Source organism: Drosophila erecta, unplaced genomic scaffold (genome assembly GCF_003286155.1).
Source record: "Drosophila erecta strain 14021-0224.00,06,07 unplaced genomic scaffold, DereRS2 tig00000000-arrow-pilon, whole genome shotgun sequence".
Taxonomy (NCBI): domain Eukaryota; kingdom Metazoa; phylum Arthropoda; class Insecta; order Diptera; family Drosophilidae; genus Drosophila; species Drosophila erecta.
Genome location: NW_020825194.1, coordinates 11,775,552 through 11,797,016, shown reverse-complemented (window position 1 = coordinate 11,797,016; position 21,465 = coordinate 11,775,552). Strand labels below are relative to the sequence as shown.

The 21,465-nt window shown below is 47.1% G+C and overlaps 4 protein-coding genes across 12 annotated transcripts in view; 2 read left to right on the top strand and 2 right to left on the bottom strand.

The window, feature by feature from the left end:
* Positions 1–4,529, top strand: part of LOC6552418 (maternal protein pumilio) — a 171,350-nt gene extending 166,821 nt beyond the window's left edge. For 5 of the 7 annotated variants that reach the window (XM_015154523.2, XM_015154526.2, XM_015154527.2 and 2 more), the window contains 3 exons: positions 486–1,769; positions 1,832–2,000; positions 2,065–2,783. In XM_015154523.2, coding sequence (XP_015010009.1) covers positions 486–1,769; positions 1,832–2,000; positions 2,065–2,557 — 1,946 coding nt within the window. In that variant the 3' untranslated portion in view covers positions 2,558–2,783. Of the gene's footprint in view, positions 1–485; positions 1,770–1,831; positions 2,001–2,064 lie in introns of all 7 variants that reach the window. The other 2 variants (XM_015154525.2, XM_026983812.1) reach the window with 1 other exon arrangement.
* A 2,657-nt stretch (positions 4,530–7,186) lies between these two features.
* LOC6552421 (adenosine deaminase-like protein) lies at positions 7,187–8,437 on the bottom strand. The gene has a single exon (XM_001980830.3). It carries the CDS (start codon positions 8,330–8,332, stop codon positions 7,304–7,306), a length of 1,029 nt encoding a protein of 342 aa, XP_001980866.1. The 5' UTR covers positions 8,333–8,437; the 3' UTR covers positions 7,187–7,303.
* A 215-nt stretch (positions 8,438–8,652) lies between these two features.
* Positions 8,653–10,602, top strand: LOC6552449 (protein Red). Its single transcript, XM_001980831.3, has 2 exons — positions 8,653–10,358; positions 10,426–10,602. Exons 1-2 carry the CDS (start codon positions 8,775–8,777, stop codon positions 10,516–10,518), a joined length of 1,677 nt encoding a protein of 558 aa, XP_001980867.1. The 5' UTR covers positions 8,653–8,774; the 3' UTR covers positions 10,519–10,602.
* LOC6552450 (jmjC domain-containing histone demethylation protein 1) lies at positions 10,522–21,298 on the bottom strand. 3 transcript variants are annotated; one of them, XM_015154163.2, is made up of 6 exons: positions 21,120–21,298; positions 19,967–20,197; positions 15,701–15,861; positions 14,070–15,448; positions 13,242–14,002; positions 10,522–13,175 (listed from the first exon to the last, which is right to left on the bottom strand). In XM_015154163.2, exons 2-6 carry the CDS (start codon positions 20,108–20,110, stop codon positions 11,568–11,570), a joined length of 4,053 nt encoding a protein of 1,350 aa, XP_015009649.1. In that variant the 5' UTR covers positions 20,111–20,197; positions 21,120–21,298; the 3' UTR covers positions 10,522–11,567. The 3 variants fall into 3 exon arrangements, with proteins under 3 accessions (XP_015009649.1, XP_026831791.1, XP_001980868.1); XM_026975990.1 differs by lacking the exon at positions 21,120–21,298 and adding an exon at positions 20,258–20,474; XM_001980832.3 differs by lacking the exon at positions 21,120–21,298 and adding an exon at positions 20,324–20,474.
* Between the last annotated feature and the right edge of the window lie 167 nt (positions 21,299–21,465).

Genomic DNA, 21,465 nt, shown 5'->3' with positions numbered 1-21,465 from the left:
GATGTCTATCGTCTGCATGGCAAATGCCAAATGGCTAAGTAACTAAAACTAAGCCAACAGCTGTGCCTCGAAGCGGGCAATTAAGTTTTACAGGCGCATCAAAGCCGCCGCCTCGCTTTCCTCGCTTCCCTCGATTAATTACTGAGCGGCATTGGTGGCCGGAAAGGATAATGGCGCAGTTGCGTCCGAGTTTTATAACTGGGACACCATCCAGTTTATGTCCCGCTGAAGGCTATAAACTGGATGGAAAGTGCGGCAAGCTGTACACGGCTTCGATTTTCCATTTTCCGATTGATTGTCACCGCTGCGCTTAAACGATGCAATGACGCAAGATGCAACTACCTCGATGAAACTCACATAGATTGATGTAACACACTTTACTTTAAGCTCTCTAGTTAAATCCTGCCACAAAATCCACTACTTTGAAGTGCGCAAATCTGTTCTTTACCCTTAACTAATGCAAATATGCCTTGCGATCTTTGCAGGTCTCGCCTTGAACACGAGCTCGTTGACGGGGCGCCGCGACTCCTTCGACCGCAGCACCTCCGCCTTCAGTCCCTCGACCATGGACTACACCAGCAGCGGAGTGGCAGCGGCCGCCAACGCGGTGAACAGCACAGTGGCCCAGGCAGCAGCAGCTGCCGCAGCAGCCGCCGCAGCGCGTGGCAAGTGGCCGGGAGCGATGTCGGGAGCGGCCAGTGGAGCCTACGGATCCCTGGGAGCGGGCAATGCCTCGGCCAGTCCGCTGGGCGCACCGCTCACACCGCCGCCCTCGGCGCAATCCTGCCTCTTGGGCAGCCGGGCACCTGGAGCCGAGTCCCGCCAGCGGCAGCAGCAGCAGCAGCAACAGCAGCTGGCCGCCGTTGGTCTGCCGGCGACTGCAGCAGCTGCACAGGCAGCGGTGGCCGCGGCGGCCAACAATATGTTCGGGTCCAACAGCTCGATCTTCTCGAATCCGCTGGCCATTCCGGGCAGCGCAGCCGTGGCAGCGGCGGCAGCAGCAGCAGCGGCTGCCAACTCGCGACAAGTGGCAGCAACGGCAGCGGCAGCGGCGGCTGTGGCAGCAGCAGCCGGCGGAGTGGGAGGCGCCCCACAGCCAGGAAGATCTCGCCTACTCGAGGATTTCCGCAATCAGCGGTATCCGAATCTTCAGCTACGCGATCTCGTCAACCACATTGTGGAGTTCTCACAGGATCAGCACGGCTCGCGGTTCATCCAACAGAAGTTGGAGCGGGCCACCGCTGCCGAGAAGCAAATGGTGTTCAGCGAAATCCTAGCCGCAGCCTACAGCCTGATGACCGATGTCTTTGGCAACTATGTCATCCAGAAGTTCTTTGAGTTCGGCACCCCCGAGCAGAAGAACACGCTGGGCATGCAGGTCAAGGGTCATGTGCTGCAGCTGGCGCTGCAAATGTACGGCTGCCGAGTGATTCAGAAGGCACTGGAGAGCATCTCGCCGGAGCAGCAGCAGGAAATCGTGCACGAACTGGACGGACACGTGCTGAAGTGCGTCAAGGATCAGAATGGCAATCATGTGGTGCAGAAGTGCATTGAGTGCGTGGACCCGGTGGCGCTGCAGTTCATCATCAATGCGTTCAAGGGTCAGGTGTACTCGCTGAGCACCCATCCGTATGGCTGCCGGGTGATCCAGAGGATCCTCGAGCACTGCACTGCCGAACAGACCACGCCCATCTTGGACGAACTCCATGAGCACACCGAGCAGTTGATTCAGGACCAATATGGCAACTATGTAATTCAGCATGTGCTTGGTAAGTTATCCCTTGATAATGTAATACAGTTCCCCACGTGATCCGTGATCCTTGCTTTTTAGAACACGGCAAACAGGAGGATAAGTCCATTCTCATCAACAGCGTGCGCGGCAAGGTGCTGGTGCTATCCCAGCACAAGTTCGCCTCAAATGTTGTGGAGAAGTGCGTTACCCATGCCACGCGCGGAGAACGCACTGGTCTCATAGACGAGGTCTGCACCTTCAACGACAAGTGAGTGCCTGGAACTGGAATCCGTCTTAGCCTTAGCTTAACCGAATCTAATTTCCCCCCACAGCGCGTTGCACGTGATGATGAAGGACCAGTATGCCAACTATGTGGTCCAGAAAATGATCGATGTGTCGGAGCCGACGCAGCTCAAGAAGCTGATGACCAAGATCCGGCCCCACATGGCCGCCTTGCGCAAGTACACCTACGGCAAGCACATCAATGCCAAGTTGGAGAAGTACTACATGAAGATAACCAATCCCATTACGGTGGGCACAGGTGCTGGAGGAGTGCCGGCGTCCTCGTCGGCGGCAGCAGTCAGCAGTGGTGCCGCTTCGGCATCGGTAACCGCCTGCACCAGTGGCAGCAGCACCACCACGACCAGCACCACCAACAGCCTGGCCTCTCCCACCATTTGCTCGGTGCAGGAGAACGGCAGCGCCATGATTGTGGAGCCCTCCTCCCCGGACGCCTCCGAGTCCTCGTCCTCGGTGGTGTCAGGCGCTGTCAACAGCGGCTTGGGTCCCATTGGACCCCCGACCAACGGCAACGTTGTGCTGTAAATGAAATAACCATTAAGCCAGGCAGTCAAAGGAAACATCCTTCTCGAATCGCAGTATAGTTTTTAGGAGCTGTAGAGCTAAACATAAACAAACAGTACATATACATGTAATCTTATTTATTGGAAAAGCAGCGATAAATGGAGCTGCTCTCGAAGATTTGCATAGAGTAAACACACATGCGCCAAGCTAGAGAAACAAATAAGCAGCACACTGGCAAGCTAAAAAGCAAAAGAGCTTAACGGCTATAACTAAAAGAAATTTGTATTTTTACGAACAAAAGTAATAACGTTCTCACGAAACAAGATTTCAAAATATTTGTAAAATGCGCTCGCATATTTAATTTGTAAAAAAAACAAAGCATGAACCGCAAAGATGAAAGAAAACAAAATGCGTTAATATATCGCGATCAAGAAAGCATAAAACATAATGAATGTAATGTAAAATGTCAATGAAACAGATTTGTCTGCGTACATTTTCGTTGTAACTTTGTATAAATTAATTATTATATAGCAAGTCTATCTGTAAATGATTAATGTTTCGACTGTAAATTAATAAGACAACTGAAGAGCCGGCGAGCTGAAAAAAAAGGAAAGTAAGAGAGCGGGCTGCATGAATTAGCCTAGAATTTATAAGTGCAGACAGAGGAACCATTTCTATAAACATACATATATGCGAGGGATAACAGCAGAGCCGCACTTAGTGTAGAATGTAGAGTAATAATGTTTTTGGAGCCAGCAGCTACCAAGACACAATGAAAACAGAGACACACGAGACACGCCCACGCCCACGCCCACGCCCCCTCACGCACACTCGGTTGCATACACCCACACAATGAACGACTCTTCAGCCCATTCACGTTGCTTTTGCACTATGTAAAAATTTTGTATAAAAAACCCCAAACAACAAACCATGTAAACCATGTAATTTTCAAATGTTTCACTGTAAAATGTATACATACTATATTTTGTAAATTTTTTTTAAGTCGCAAGTAACTCATACATATTCTATTCTAAACTGCACGCATGTATTTATAATTTTATACACATTAGCTGGTGACCACGGATCGACGATCAGCTAGGATCTCGTTGCGCTGGTTGCCAGCTAAAAGAACCTGTTAGCCAAGTAAGCCCAAAACGATAATAATTGGATTTTAAAACAATAACCATCAAAATAAATCAATTTTTTTCCAAAATTGCCCGATACACTTTTATGTTTGCTAGCCCACCTTAATGTATGATATATGTATATGTATAAATATGATTTAAATCGACACTATGCTTTCTCAACTGCACACTGAGCGAAATCAGCTGGAGAGTTAACTTTGTTATGTTAGACAGAAAGCGCTTGTTGCTCCCTGCGAAGCTTGAAATGCATTCGCTGTGCGGCATACTAATAATTAACCCTTCCTTCACGTAAGTGTATAAAATTGTTTTAAAACGTCATCGAAACACTTGTAAATTGCAAACAAAAATTGTATATGTATACATACGAACGAATATTGTAAAAAGTAACAATACCAAGAATTTTGTACATTTTTGATATAAATTTAGATTACTTCGCGACGCCTTATTCCAAATACTAAAATACTGAAAATACTGAAAACGAGAGATGGTAAGAAAATCGAATTTAGACTTTTTTGTCGGTTTCGTCGAAACACACAAAAATCCAATGTAAAACAATTTTTGGAGATCAATGTAAAGTGTATTATGCATATTTTTGTACACACAAATTCGTTGTCGTGTCGTTGTTGTTGTCGTCGTCACCGTCGTCGTTGTCGTATTTTGTATATAACAAGCAAAGGATACCAGTCATTGAACATTTTGTAATTTTCTGTACATTTCCCCCAACACAAACATCCCATTGACCATTCGCCATTGTCCATTCACCACTGACCATTGACCATTGACCATTGACCATTGACCATTTACCATTAATCCCATTACCCCTAATCCCCGCAATGCAACACCCGTATTATCCTGTCTCTGAACAAGTGAGCGCATTTCAAGCGACAGCGCAAGCAGGGCTCGGTATTATTTGTTTGGTACTTTTAGTTATTAACTTGTCAACTGCCTGTCTCTAGAGCGCAATGCACTGATAATTTTAATTTAAATAATCCATAGATGAACATTGTATTTAGGATTCTCGAATTCGATACGGAGTGAACAATGCAAGTAGAGATGCTTTCTGTAGGCTAAAGAACATTGCTACACGCCGTGTACATTTGACGTGTAAAATACACAGGACACCCACACACACTCACACGAACACCTACACATCCAAACAACCACACAGACACAAAGGACACAGCGAGCTGCTTAGCTGTAGTAGTTAGTGTAAGCCAGCGAATCCCTATAAATATTTAAACATATATACACGCATATAGATTTATGTACTACACTTAGTTTTGAACTTGACGTGAGGCAAACGTTTTTAAAAAAAAGAATGTATATGTAAAATACATGTGTAGAGTAGCAGAAGTGCCGTGGCACAGTGAAATTTACACGTATGCTGGCGTATTCTACACACGCCCAGTTTTTACAGTAACAATTTTTTGCACGCATGTAAGACACTTGGGTATACAAGTCGAAAACTAAAAACCTAAAGCAAATTCCACTTAAAAAGGATCAATATTAAAGCAACCACAACTGTAAACAACAAAACTTAAACTGTACGAAAACTCCCTGTAAACTTGTAAACGTATAAAGAAGCGAAATGAGCAAGCATTTCTTTGTATGCCAAAGGCAAAAACAGCTGGGGCATTTTGAATTTGCAAAATCTGAAAACCCCTCTGCGATTGGCTTGGAATCTTCGCAAACTGAAGTGTAAAAACAAAATAAATCCCAATACGATAAAGCCCTATAGATAACCAAGATTTCAAGATAAATATAAAGCATACAGCAGAAGCAAAAATTTGTAAAATTTTTTCGACAACAGAACCTTGTAAACTAAGCTAAGGACATAAATAAACCATTTGTAATTTGTTGTAAAAAGAAAAGGAAGAATGATGGAAGGAAGGAATGCGGAAATTAAAACGCATGGCATGTGCTCGAGCTGGCGTCAAGTAAAACTATAAAATATATATATATAAATATAAATATATATTAAAGCATATACATACATATAAATATAAATATACAGTAATTAATTAATTACGAGAATATTTTGTAGTTACACACTCGAACACACGGAGAAATTCAAGTCTACAAACACAGAGCGAAACCTTTAGTTTTGTAAACCGCGAGCGATTGGCACAAGTTATATAACTACAATTTGGACAGCATTGCATTCGAGCATTTGATTTAACTATGCATTAGATTTTTATGTTTATTATTATTATACAAAATACGATTAATGCTAATTTCTTTGTGAAAAAAATAAAACAAGTTTATTATGTAGCAAAAAGAAAACGTTTCATTTCTCAATTCGACCCGATTTAATTGTCTCTTCCCAACACCAAATTGCACACACCCACACATAGTTTCAACTAATTGGCTTCAATGGAAGGCTGCGATGACTACAAATCTGAAATCAAAATTGATATTAATACGGCATGCAATTAACGAGCATAGCATTACATTGCAAATAAATATAGATAAATAATATACACCTACCATAACCTATAGCCCTTCCAAAACCGCAGAAAATGGCACAACAACCAAATGAGAGCGCAAGTTCGAGGCATTTTATACGGCGCATTTTTTATATATGAGCAGGCTAGCTGTCTATATGATATTACCCAAAAAATGGTCGACTTTTATAATGAGCCAGTAACAAGACATATTTTTTTATAAGCCTTGGCAAGCTAAACTTTTACCAGGCCGTACATTTTAACAAAATTATACATACTTAAAAGCAAGAATACCAAAACCTTATGCCCAAACTCCTAAATAAAGTCGAATACAACAGCAAAATCCATACCATACCATTTTCAACTAGTAGAATTTTTCCAAATTGTAGAAATGTAAACCCTCATATAAATATATAGATCTGTAATTGAACTCTCTAGTTGGGGTTCACTTCTATACAATATAAATGAACTCCTAAGTTGGTCGTTCCTTAAAGCACGACACAAGGAATGAACTGGATACAGTAGTAAAAATCATGTAGAAACACAGCAGTAAGCAGAAACCAAACTAAAAGTATAAAATATAGATAAACTGTATATAGGGAATACCAGGCAGGCAAACCACTTCAACTGAAATCTAATCTGCTGTCTTGGGTAAGTGGAGGGTCCTACTATATAGATGACTTTACCCAAAAGTTTATTTCAAACTGTGGTATCAAACTAAAGATTTGATCTTCTAAATCTTACTTTGGTTTCTTTACATTTCGATCGTCCACTTCACTTGGCGCAGTTTAAGAGCCCGCTATTGACCAAAGCTTGTACTCCATTGTATTTTGAATGCCTAAGCCCCAACTAAGCCACACAGAAAGGCAGAAACAAGAACATAAAATAATAAAAGGAAAACTTGAATTCAATTATGAATGATATTAAATGGGAAAAACGTAAAAACTTATTAGCCACATATGTACGTACGAAGGATGAACATAACTAATGAACAAACTTGTAACTAAATACTTCTACATATTGAATAAAAAGAATGATATTAAAAGGTAATACACACTTTTTCGCTGACAAATAGGGATCAGGATCAGGTTGGTAGGAACAAGGAATAACAAGGATTTTACATATGTATGTTTTGTCAGGAAAACCTTTTTATTTAAATTAGGACGGCGTCATTAAATTCAGTTTTTTTCTTTGGACCATATGGCCATGTAGGTGGCCACCTTATCCACCATCTCTATTCGCTCCTGTTCGCTGGCGAATGAATGATTCACTGCCTCAAAGGTCAAGTCGACGCAATGCTCACGGGTTAGTCCAAAGGTTTCCGCAGCAATCACAAACTCCTTTGTCAAAGTGGTGTCGAAGACGCCGCTGTCGTCTGTGCAGATAACCTTGTGTGCATCCGCCTCCATGATTCTTTTCAAGTGGTGCTCCTCCAAACTGGGCACTGTTCCCGATTTAACGTTGCTGGTGAGGCAGCATTCAATGGCTATATTCCGTTGCTTAAGCTGCTCAATGTCCTCGGGCGTAAGAAAAGTTCCATGTCCACAGCGGGACATTCCAAACTGCAGCATTTCCTTCACCTCTGATGGATTCTCGATCTCGGCACAGTGTATAACCAGCTTCAGACCCTTAGCTCGAGCCTGGGCAAGAATAGGAGCAAAGTCGGAGAAGCGTCCCTTGCCCGGATTACCGCTTAGATCGATGCCTAAGATAAGATTTGGATGAGCCTGGGCCAACTCCACAGCCAGGGAAGCTGTTTCCTCGGCCACTGCAACTGGTTCCGCCCGATTGATGGAGGGCAGTAGTTTGACTGTTATTGCTGGATACGTTTCCTTCGCTCGCCTGATTGCATCGATCACGATCTGCAAGTAATCCCTGCGTGAATAGTTTGCGTTCGCCTTTGGAGTGGTTCTCAGCTCCACATACTGCACGTTATCCTGGGCGAAGTCCCGAATGGCCAGCTCCGTGGCAAACCGCAGACCCTCTGGCGTGGAGGTCAACTCGTGCACAAAGGCAAACTTCTCGAAGCATGCATTCATGTCCATTTCCTTTTCAAATCGGCTGAAGCGCGCGCACAACTTTAGGAACTCTTCCGAGGTGGATCCATACAATCGCTCGCCAAGATCACACAGGCTCTTGATGCCCAAGGAACCGTTGAGGTGAGCATGGAGCTCTACTTTGGGTAGACCTTTTAGAAATTGCTGCATTTTTAGTTTAACAATAATAATGGCACATTATAGGAAACAGTGATGCAAAACGTGTAATCGATTTTTGAATATACATTTATGTACTTGAGTTAAATTTAGCTATAAGGGTTTTGTTAAAAGCAGCTAGCATTGCCAATACATTCCTTCAGTAACCATTATTGCATTTTAAATAATAAACCGAGCTCAACTTTGTAATTTGGTTTGGTTTCTTGCATGTTTAACATTTTTGTTTTAATGTATTTGATTTATGAAAACTAGCGTGATTACACGAAAAAGTCGCTAATCTTCCATCCCTGTAAGCATGTTATCGATTACAGTTGGGACAAAAATCGAAAACATGCAATTCTCCGCTATACTGACAACCCTGGCAAGGAAAACGAAGAAGAAGCACCGTTTGTAAATATAGATTTTCTCCGCGAGTTTCCTTCGAAATTTCTTAACCATGTCGGATGCCCACTTGGAAGCACCGCCCTCGGTGCGTCTGACCAACGATGACTTCCGCAAGCTGCTTGCCACGCCCCGAGCTCCGCCTCCTGGCTCAGGGACGAGCAGCACCTCCGCTGGAGGATCTCTGGCCACGGCTACCTTCGCCACGCCCTCCACCGCCCCCGGCACGACAGGATTGAGTGGTGAGAAGAAAAAGGGTCAGAGCAGCAGCGAGCGGAATGATCTGCGGCGCAAGAAAAAGAACTTCTATGCGGCGCTCAAGAAGCAAGAGGATGTGAAGCTGCAAGAGCTGTCCGAGAAGTACAGGGACCGAGCACGAGAACGACGTGATGGCGCCAACCCGGATTACGTGAACGTGAGCACACCGGGACACGGAAGCAGCACCAATGCGTATCGAGCCGTCGCACCAGACATGAAATCAGGAATCGATGCCCAGGAGCGAAGAAGACGGATCATTCAGGAGTCCAAGTTCTTGGGTGGTGACATCCAGCATACGCATTTGGTGAAGGGTCTTGATTACGCCCTTCTGCAGAAAGTGCGCTCGGAGCTGCACTCCAAGGAGGCGGAGGAGGAGGAGATTGCCGCCGCCGTGGCCAGGGAAAAGCTCGCAGAAGCTGCTGCCGCCGCCGAACAATTGGAAGCGGAGCGCCGCGAGTCGGAGGATATTAATGCCATCAATGGTGCACTTGCTCGCAATATCTACAATCTAGTACAGGCAAGGCGTTCGAAAGAAGTTCCCCGCAATGAGCTGTTTGCTCCAGGACGGATGGCTTATGTAATCGATCTGGATGACGAGCTAGGTGAATCGGATATTCCAACCACTCTGAAGCGCTCCAAGTTCGAGGTGCCGGTGTCACAGGAGGATGTGGCCACGCTGACCACCAATGACATTGTGATCAACAAGCTGTCCCAAATTCTGAGCTATCTACGTGCCGGCGGTCGCAACAAGAAAAACAAAAAGCGCGATAAGGACAAACCGCTCTTCTACGAAAAGGAGGTGGAAAGCATACGCGGATCGTCCGGCAATGGTGGCTCCAGTCGGCACGCCACCTCGTCCTCATCGAACAAGGAAGGAAAATCAGTCCCATTGGGCGACAATATCTACGACGATATCGGGGACTATCAACCCAGCGCCACGCGATCGGAGCGAAACCGCCAAGAGCAAGGAAAACCAGCCCCCTCTTACTTTGGTGACGGCCCGCCGGAGGCATCGGAGGAGCCGATAATATCCAGTATTCCCCCGCCCCCCAAGATATCGAAGGCCATGGCCGCACGGTTCGCCGAACCCGAGGGATACGCAGAATGCTATCCCGGACTCGAGGAGATGAACGACGCCATCGACGATTCAGACGACGAGGTGGATTACACCAAGATGGACTTGGGCAATAAGAAGGGACCCATTGGACGCTGGGACTTTGACACACAGGAGGAGTACTCCGACTACATGAGCACGAAGGAGGCGCTGCCCAAGGCCGCCTTCCAGTATGGCGTCAAGATGCAGGATGGCCGCAAGACGCGCAAGAACAAGACGGAGAAGAACGAGAAGGCCGAGCTGGATAGGGAGTGGCAGAAGATTCAGGTATGCATATACGGCTAATGATTTCATGCTGATCAAAACTAAGTATTTGTCCGCCTTTACCATTTAGACAATCATTCAAAAGCGAAAACTGCCCAAGGACGGTGGTGGAGGCGGCGGAGGTGGCGGCGATGAGCCCGATTACAAATCCGCTAAGTACTAGAAATTCTTGAAACATTATTCTATATTTGCAATGTAATTTTGTAAAACATTAAATATAAGTATGCTCGTACTTGTATTAATCTTACGTACTCTCAAATATTTTTTAGCAACGTTATCACTAAATTATCTGCTACTGGAGTGGGGGCTAGGGGCGTTGGGTCCTTAGGGAGCTGGCAGGTTGACTTATCGACTATGTGCGGCAATAGCGCTGGTACAGTGCGATTCAGAACTGCAAGACCGTTAGCGCAACACGGGTTTAATTTGCATCGAGTAAGGCCAAATGTGGGGGAAGTTTAAAAGGGTTTCGACAATCAAATGAAAACGTCTGATCACTTGCTTGCATTGCTCTTACAGTCCCGAAACGCACCGCCTGTGATTCTCAGTTGCTGTGCGAGCTGCATCTACTTAAGCTGGATGGGTGCACCTAGTGCTGCTCTCTAACATGTGACGCTTCCTGCATGCTTAGAAATATGACACTGATTAAATGTAATTACCATCGCGGGAATGCTATTCTTAATCACTACGCTAAGTCCGAGTGTGAGGATGGTGGGGCTACTTGTATAAAATGGGGTTCGGTTGGGGAGGCATCTTTCCACTTCGGAAACACCGAAGCTCAGCCCTTCACACTGCCGAGAGTGGTTTGAGGAAACGGGGAACCAAAGGCGGAATTGATTGAACAGAAAATAACATTTCTGAATAGCTATCTTGAAAATATTGCAGCAATTTCCCATCTAAACATGTTATTAGGTTAGATTTAATACACCTAAAAATATTGAAACCGTGAAAATTGATTGTTCCTTGAAAAAAGACAGTTTTGAGATTCTCAGAAAGTATCGGAAAAACAGACCTGGACCTGAACCCTATCCTGACTAGCTTAGCATTTAAGAACATAACCACACGCAATGCAAAGGGCCCGACGACTCTCTTTGGCTTGCATTCCGCGAGGGATTAGGGGTACATGGTACTGGATTGGGGCTTAGTGTGTGCTAAAGTGTGCTGTCCTAATGCATACGATTAAGATTGATTGGGCCTCCTCCAGCTGCCTGTAGCTCAGTCGTGGTGCCAGCTTCTGGCTGCTGTCGTCGAGTTCCTCCTCCGTCGCTCCACCAGCTTGATGTCTCTGACGCACAGATCATGCTTGGAGTTGCTGGCGAAGCGAATCACCGACTGGGTGCTCACTTGGGGCACATGGCGCAGGTCCAGCCAGATGAGACCTTCGCACTTGGCCAGGTGCTCCAGAGCGTTCTCAGATACGAGCCTGCAGGCGCTCAGATTAAGCTCCGTGAGACGGGCGATGGCTGTGGTGGAGGTTCCTATTTGTGCCACGCCCGCATCCGTGATACGTTGGCAGGAGGAAAGGTCCAGGTGCCGTAGATAAGGTAACGACTGGGTGATATAGCGCACAGCCACATCGGAGATATCTGTTCCCGCCAGCTTCATTACTTTGAGATCCCTGAGCCGCGTCTTCGAGTCACTTAAGCCAGGTCGCGAATCCTTCGGAGGCGAAAGGATGTCCCTTATGGCAGCATCATTCAATCCCCTCACAAAGCTGAGATCCAGAGTTTGGAGCGGTGGACAAAGGCAGGTGTGCAGTGCCAACACTGCCTGGATGGGGCAGTTTTGCAGCGAAAGATTCTTGAGCGCCGGTAGGCGTGCCACCAGCCACGCCAACTGCCTCTTGGCGATCTGCGTCCAGTCCAAAATCAAATGCTCCGGCTGCCTGCGCACAATCGCAGTCAAAAGTGATGCTGACATCTTGTGCTCGGAGCAATTCATTTTCTTCCACAAATCGGGATCGACCGCCGCATTCGACCATACCTTGCATACTGAGCAGCAGGTAACCAGCGTGTCCTGCGGAAGGTAGCGAAAAATGATCTTAAGCACAGTAGGGTCCAAGGCCAGATTTTGTGATGAACTGTGGTGCTGGTTGCCCAAGCCGTTGGAGCCGCTCAATCCTCCGTTATTGGTTCCTCGCTCGCCGTTGCCGGCTCCACAGGAGTTTGCACCGCTTTGATTGCTGCCATTGCTGATTCCATTGGTGGCGGATGCGCTGCCTCCATTTCCACTAGACGAAGAGGAGCCGGTTCCACTTGCTGGCCGCACCACATACTGCGGTTTCTTCAGCACCCGGGTTGACGAGTTCAGCATTTGCTGGGCCAGCTGTGATCTTATCGAGTTCTTTTTGCGGGTACCACCGCCGCCGCCACTGCCACTCCACTGGTTAGTGGATACATTTGCTGTTCCCGTTCCTCCAGCTCCCTCCGCCGAAGAGCCGCACGGGGCGTCATTACTCTCGTGCATGCTGCTACTAACACTCGTTCCATCGTCGCTCTTGCGTCGCTTTCCTGCTTTCGACTCGCCACCGATGGCATTAGGTGAGATTCCGGGCGATGGGGTGTCGCAGCTGTTATTTCGCTCCGTTTTAACCTCCAACTGATGGTGACGCTTCATTCCGTGTTTCCAATGTGTCATATGGCCGCTGACAGTTCCCGATTCCATCTCCGACTCACTGGTGAAGACAAAGTCATTATACTGGCCCACCGGGGGCGGCAGCAAAGCAGTTCCATCCACGTGCCCTTCGGCATTTCCTCCTGGACCATGGGAAACGGAAACGCGACGCACTTCGGAGGACTTCTGACGGGCTCGGAAATGGCGAGGCTGTAGAAGAAGCTGGATTAGTATGCGATCATACAATAAGGAATCATGTGTTGATTAGCATCGTACCTTATAGTCGTAGTTTTTGCCAGAGCGACAGCAGCTAGGACACTCCCAGCTGTTTGGCAGATCTTCATTTACGATTCCCTTGGCGTCCGCCGCATCCTCTGTACCATCTAATTGCGAGAGAGCACAGTCCGGGTGAGCGATCTCGTAGCACACGGAACACTCCATGAGAGCGGAGGGCCCATCGGCGGAAGCCAGTTGCTTGGTCTGGGGAGAGACTGGTGTCTGACGCCAGCCATCCAGATGGCAGTAAACACACTGCGCTGTGACCGGCAGCATGGGCGATAGACACTGACGCATCATGCACGTTTGCTTGGCCCGACCAGGTCCACCAAACTTGACCATATCCATACAAAAGGGGCAGGTGCCGCAGTCGGAGCGCTGGCAGGCGGCACAGTTCTTGCAGCGCGTCCTGCGACGTCTTGGTTGTCCGGTACCGGTCAGATTTGGCGACAGTTTAGCGCCACCCCCTTCTGGAGAATGACAGTTGTCCACGTTGAGGATCCCTCCAGCTGGTCCTCCTTCAATGTAGCTGGAACTAGTGGCAATCACACTAATAGCGCCGCCTGCTCCTGGGCCTGGGCCCATTCCTCCACCAGTAGGACTATGACCGCTGCCCACCGCCGCAGATACTCCCACTCCCGCAACTGGACCGCCTCCTCCAGTGCTGCTGCTTGCAGCGGCTGCCACCAACGCGGTGGCCAAATGCATCTTCTTGGGTGGGCGATACTTGAGCGTATCAATGGGCAGGACAAAGGTGGCCTCTGTAAAATAAGAATAGGAACAGTATTACTCTTTCTGGACAAAATAGTTAAACATTTTATAGCGCACCTGGCTGCGATCCATGCCCGCTGACTGCTACTCCACTACCGTTCTCCAGTTGCTCCTTCTTCATCACTCCGTTACTATACTCGACTCCAGCCCCCATTCCGATGGCAGATCCCACTCCAGTGGATTGAGACGTATCCGACTCGGCCTCCCTGGCTCTGCCCGCCTCCAATTGCTGCTGTTCCCGTATTACCTCTGCATTTTTGCGTGCGATTTCCTGCTTTATCTCCTGCTTCACCCGTGTGCGATCATACAGCAAGAATGGGGGCTGTGATCCTGGTGGGGATTTAAGCACGGACACACCAGTAATGGCGAGATCTTGCTGATCCTTGCAGTGACGCTCGACCAACGATCGGACGTCTTTGATGAGGGCCACAGGATCCAGAACCAAACTGGGCACATTTTTCTTCTGCGGCGGCAGATCGTACAAATACATAACGATCTCCTTCAGTCCAAAAAGCTCGTGGTGCGTAAGATGGGTGTGCGGACGGGCAGCCATTTCATCCTCGCTCAACGAGGCCTCACCTTCCAGGTGGGAGTGGCCCAAAAGCGTGTGCACATAGCGAGCGAGGACGTACCACAGCATCTCCGTGAAGAAGGGGTACCGGAACTTCTGGGGCACTTTCGTGCTATCCTCCACACTGGCGGTCTTAAGTTGCTTCACTATTCCGAAAGAGTGCAGGAAATTTCCGCCAAATACGAGGGATTGGGTGGGCGTGTAGACCGCGTGTATCCAGCCGGTGGGTATGAAGAAGGTGTTTCCCGCCGTTAAGTAAACTCTGGCACATTTCTCCACTGTATCTCCGAAGAATATGTCTGCCTGTTTGCCAGAGAGAACCCATTTTTCATACAACTGCAAGTTACGATCGGTGGGTGGAATTAGCCAGAATACTTTGCTCCCTCTTAGGATGTGATACCAAACGGAAGTCCCGCCGAAGTCAATGTGGAAATCCGTGTAGCAGTTCTTCACTGACATCAGGCAGTACTTCTGCACCTTCGGGTACATCATGCCGCCCAGCAGGTTGGTGCCCTCCCGCTGGGCGTCCTTCAGCTGCTTGGGCCAGACCACATCCACCCAGTCGATCTGCCGCACAATCTCCGGACTCTGAACGAACCTGTCCAGGCGGGTGTGCGAGAACTCCAGTGAGATCACGTTTAGCAGGCGGTCCTTCTGCGGGCTGTCATAGTACTGCTGCCACTCCTTCATGGTCATCTGCAGGTTCTTCTGCGTGTTCACGTCCATGACGTCGAGGAGTCGCCTGGATCCCACGCACAGTCGCACATCGTTCACGGTAAACTCCTGCGGATCGGGCATTCGTAAGCCCAAGCCCGCTTTGTCCCGGAATAACAGCGGGATGTTGAAGCCGTGCTGTTGCAAGAAGCTGCATATAGCAAGAGAAACCCAATAGAAGTTTAGGATTAACGACAACACACGTCTGTGTTTAAATAAAAGCTATTCAAAATCGACAAGCAAATTAATCTCTGCATGACGATCGCATTCTATAACAAACTAGAACTACATCCGTCGTTTAATGTAGGTCATAAAACAACGCGAAACATATCCGTTAGGTGGCGCACCGATAATCACCGCCGATTAGCAAGCGATAAATATTGCAAAAGTTTGAGATACTTACGCGACGGTGAGATCGCATCCGCGCATCTCGCGCACCATTCCCGCTTGCGCGAACTTTGAAGATTCGAGCTTCTCGGCAACGCTGAATCCGCGCGTCCCCTCGCCATCCTCGTCGCCCAGCGACCATTCCTCCAGGTAGAGCTTGCGCTGCTTCCTCTCGCGCTGCAAATAGAAAGAAGAGAGTCAGATTCAGATGAGTGAGTGAAGTACTAAAAATACACTGACTGAACGAAAGGCGCTGCCTCTGCCGCTGCCTCCGCCAGCGACGCTGCTGACGCCATCGATATGATTCACTTGTCACTCTCTTCACCACGGTGACTTGCTCCTCGACCCACCCGCTCACTCCCCCAACGACCCTCGCCATCACTTTCTCTAGTCACTTGGAGGACTCTCCCGCCTCTGTAATTTCGATTTCATTTGCTCGCCGATAGGGATGTCAATGTTTTGAAAACTATCGTTTTGAAGAATAGTGTTTCCCAATATATAATAATGTATAAAATTTAATATTTATTTTATTATAGCATCGAAAAAGTAAAAAATAATATTTAAATGGTTTTTTTTTTTAATTATTTTAGAAATTAGATAAGAATTTCATTGTTTGTAAGACAACGGAACTCGTCCAAGAAAACAAATAGATTGAACGGGCAAGCTTATTTTGATTGATTATTTTATTAATCACCTGGTGGGGCCAAATGGGTTCAATTTGTGAGCGTGAGATTTCCTATCGGCTGCCACCGAACCTAATTAGAGAGGGAGTCTAACGAGAGAAGCACATTTAGAGAGAGCGCCTAAGTGGGAGAGCACCGATGAGAAGAGCGAGCAAACAAAAATCTATTTAAGCAACATGCTATGCCCACATTTTTTTCAATCGGCAATTTTCGGCCACGCCGCTAGTACGTTCGATTCCCAAAGAAAAGACGAAAATAATACGCATATTTTGTGGGGGTACTTGAAAATTCGAAAATATGTTGACTGCCATAGGATAGATTTTATGTTTTTGCAGATTTTTGACAACGACTGATGAGTTTTCACCGCAAAGATTTCCGTTTTCCACTAGATTCGTATGTCACTCCTGCGTTTACCGGCAGTTTACGTAGCAATTACTGCATGGTAACAATTTTAGTGGATTCAGTATCTACTCAGCAAATTATGCGGTTTATAATTTGTTGATAATTTGAATAACATTACTTATATACATTGGATTCTTCAGGTAAACACATGCATACGTATGCCACAAAATGCTTTCAATTGTGCCTTGCCGCCCCATATTCATTTCCTTATATACTAGTGTCGGCAGGGTAGGGTTTTCCGTTCACCCAAAGGGGTGGCAGCACTGCTTGACAGAGGGCAACGGGATTCGCGTTGTCCACCACGACCTGCTCCGCTCTTGGCGTCACGCTCGCTCCTCCTGTTGCTATTGCTGTCTCCCTTCAGTGCGCATGCACTTTGCATGCGAGTGCTTTGTTGATTCTTTTCCCTGCTTTATTTTTTGCACTGGTGGTGGTGCATCGCCGGCAGAGAGGCAAAGAATCTGAGAGATTGAGAGATGCGATGGGGATTGAGATGAGAGACTGTTGCTCCAAGGAGCGGAGCAATACGAAATACGAAATACAGAATGCATTGCCATGTCTCCTGCTTTGAGTTTATTTTGGCCGCTGCGAGTGTGGCGGCAGGGGCAGGTGCGGAGGGGGGCGGTGGGCGGTGGGAGGCAGGCGGTGGGAGCGACGTGCTTGCAACGAAAAATCTATAAACATGGATGCGCCTGCCCTCGTTTGTGTTTGTGCTTGTTTGTATCCGCGAGTGTATCTGTGTGTGGCATATCCTTTTTAAGCGGCTTGCCACAGAAATGTTGAAACTTGTTTGGCATGTTCTAAACGATTTTTAGTGACTTTTCATTGTGGCCACGCTGTTGCTGCCGCGCGACTGTTGTTTTTTTTCCTCGGCTCAAAAGCTTGTTTTGGTGTCTGGCCGATTAACAATCGGCAGGTAAGAGAAGAAACACAAACAACGATAGCCGCAAAAGCACACTGAAAAAACAGCAGATCAAAATTGTTGTTTGTTCATTTTCACGCGACGTACTTTCAACGTATTCAAATTAAATTGAGATTTCCACTTTTGTAATATAATAAGTTCTGCTATTTTCGATTTTATAGTATGTATTAGTGATCTATTACATCGCATTTTTTTCCGTGTAAGAGAGGAAGCAACAACAACGATAGCCGCAACCACATAAAAAGTTGCGTGTAAGACAGAAAACCAAAATCCAAATCCAGTCAAGTGGTTTCGGATTCTTGTTGTGGTGGCGTCACCTTCGCTCCACCACCCCAACCAATCCCCCGCCCATCAGGTGGCCACCTGGGCACCCTAATGTATTCTATTTAAGGTGCTAATTGCGGACCCTTATCTGCCATGTGCTCCGCGTGCTCCTCCTTCCGCTGGCCCCCTATAATTCTCCGCGTTAGTCACCATAATGAGACTTCTCCCTTCCACTCCGCAGCAATCCATACATTTTTAATGGGCGTTCGCTCCCCTCCGCATGCTTCCCTGCTTTCCACTTCAATATGCATAGATACCCAAGCTAGTACCCTAGACAGTAGGCTGTTCTAGCGACTGTTCAGATACCCTGCAGGGCGAATTAATTACGTTTCTGTGGCGGGAGATAATCTCAAGGTTGCTATTTGGTTAGATTGCTTCCGAAAGAGATAGGACAAACAATAGATAATAGATACCCTGCGCTACGTTTAACTGAAATGCACTACTTTGATGACTTTGAGTTCATGATTTTCTTGAGATGGTCACGTTTTGAAAAGGTTTAACGTAAGGTGTTGAGCAAGTGAGTATGAACTTGTTACTCCCTAAACAGTGTTGCATATGGATAGCCCTTGATGGTGGGGTATTATTGCGTGCGGCAGGGGGGAGCGGGATTCCGTCGACAAGTGCCGGGCGGGAATTCTTCGTCATCGCTCGCAGCAAACGGAAGGCGAGACGACGAGCGCCAGCAGCTGCTGATCCAATTTTGGTGCTAATCAAATGCGCAGGCCGAGGGAACTGTGAACGTGAACTTTGCAAGTTGGCTGACGATTTGAAATCACTGAGGCACCCCCTTGAAGCAAAACCCCGTAACGGATACCCACGCCCACATATCACTTTTCTGCACTGAAACAAAATGTAATGAGGGGAAAATAGGGCTCGGTATTAATGTTCTACAACGTTGAGCTTTATGTTTAAAATTCGGATATATTTCACATCATTTTTGTGCTCTGTGTAGAGCAGTGTCAACGTCAGCACTACTCCCGCTCTTCCTCTCTCGCTTCCTCTTTCTCTCCGTATGTAAATATGTTGGGCAACAACAACGCAACAATGCCCTGTTATCTACGATATGGAATGGAAACCGAAGCAGAAACACACCACACACAAACCCACCAGCACCCTCGCGCACACATATGCTCGCTCACCAACACACACATACACACCAGCGGCAAATTGAAAACGAAATGCGAGGCAAACAACAACAATGGCAATAATAGCCAGAAGAAGAGAATAACAAACAGCGAATATGACAAATAAAGCTCATTGCTTTCGGTCATGCGGCCTCAGTTGAGCTCCAATGCTCAACGGGCGCAAAGGAAAATTAAAGAGGCAGAAGAAAAGAAAAATAAAACAAGAATCGAGAGCGGTGATTTCCATAGGGGGAGGGGGCGGGGCAGACGGGTGAGAATGCACTTTATTTCCACCGATTAATGATGAGTTTTACGTTCGCTTCCACAACCAATTTGCTATCTCTTGCTCGCACTCTTTGCCTTCGCCGATCATCAAGTTATTAGGGCTCGGCTCGGCGGGCTTATCATTCATGCCTACAGGTGAATTTCCGTATGGCGAACCACCCACATGGCCGGCAAAGTGGATCAACCTTATGACTTAGGAAAACGTATGTAACTGAGCAGCTATCCGTCTTTTTCTGACTTTTAAAATAACTTAATTAAGCTCTTCGTTTTGTTAATGGATAACTGGATAATTCCAGGTTGTCAGAGCACTGAATTATTAAACCACAGACTTCCTTAATTCGAACATCTGGCAAAAGCAAGAATAAACTTCCACTCATTTTTCGGTCTTACACTGTTACAAGTAATGTTAGTGCGGTTTATCGAATGAAACTTAACTAATGCACCGTAGGGGAGTACCACTGTAGGTTGTCGTGGCTTTATCGGTTATTGATAGTGGGTGAACCGTAGGGGGGCAGCGGTAAAAGGGGCAGTGCGGTACTTACCAGTTGACGCCGCTGCACGCCTTTTGCATTTGGACTGAGATTGCCGTTGCCGTTGTTGTTGTTGCCACTGTTGTTGCCGCCGCTGCTATTGTTGTTGCTATTGCTCTTGGCAGGCGACGACCCCGTTTCGACGGCGGTGGACATCGCTGCCTCTTATTTTATACTTTTTTGTTAACGCTTTATTGTTGCAGCTCGTTTCTGGTTCCACTCGACGGACTGGCCAGGCTCAAGCTGGAAAATCACAAAATCGCAGATGAAGATGATGCGTCAGACGTTTACATTTACGTTTACGTTTAGTGGGTTTTCAAGCTGAATTGCAATCCGTTGCCGCACCAACAAACTAATTACGCTTATTACTTCACACAAATTGAACGGCCAGCGCACGCACACACACCCACACAGAAACGGTCCGACACGCGACGCGGAGCAGCGCACAGGCACAAGCTCACTCACACACGATTCGCCGACCAATGAGAGGGAGCACAAGAGGTTGGAGCCCAAGAGCTCCGAGCAGAAGAAACCCACCAGCCAGAAGCAGAAGCAGAGGCCCAGCCGGCAAACTCACCACGCGGCAAGTACAGAGGCTTGCCGGCCCAAGAGGGGGTGGCCCCTACCGCGTGTGAAGCTGCCCCGGGGCTACACCACTGCAAGGCAAAGAGAGCGAGGGGAGGGAGAGCCGCGAAGAGAGCGGAAAAACAAACCAGCGTGGTGAGTTCGGCTCCGCCGACGCGTACTCGCGATACTCTCTCTCATTCGTGCATCGGTCAACGTGATGTTTTGCCATTCAACACACAAAAAAACGCTCACTTATCACGCTCCACGTATATTCGCCACTTTCCCATGAACTTGTAATAAGAATTCAAAATTTGCACTTCGCCTCGTATCTAGTTTTTGTCAGATTTCCGCCGCTGCGGATGCGATTTGAGTGCCTTTGAGTGGTGGTGGCTCTGCCGTTCGCCTTGCTTTTGTTCTGATTCGGGTTCTCGTTCTCCGAATTACAATCTTTTCGCTTGCGCCATGGAGTAAATTATAATTATAATTAATACGTATGGCTGTCAATGTGGGGGCAGTGCAACTACAATACACTAAACTTTTCACAGCACCAAAAAACGCACGCACCCGTTTTCCCGTGTGTATTTCAAATAATAATTACCAAATAAACACTTATTTCAATGGATTTCTGGGCAATCCGCACTCGGACGTACACGATTTTTTTCCGTACGCGAATCGCTGAAAAATTCTCCGGAATCCGGACAGCAGCGCTGCGATCCGACCTCTTTGCTGGTTTTTTACAGTATGACAGCAGCCAGAGCGTTTTCAAACACCAATGGGTCAGTGGGACCGCCCGGTCCAAAAATACCAAATACCGAACCTTATTGTTTAAACTATTTTAAAAAGCAATCAACCAGTTCTTTTAACGGAAAAAATAAACAAATAAATAATTTATATAAATTAATACGTATACTTACAATATCTAAAATTCAGCAACCATAATTTTA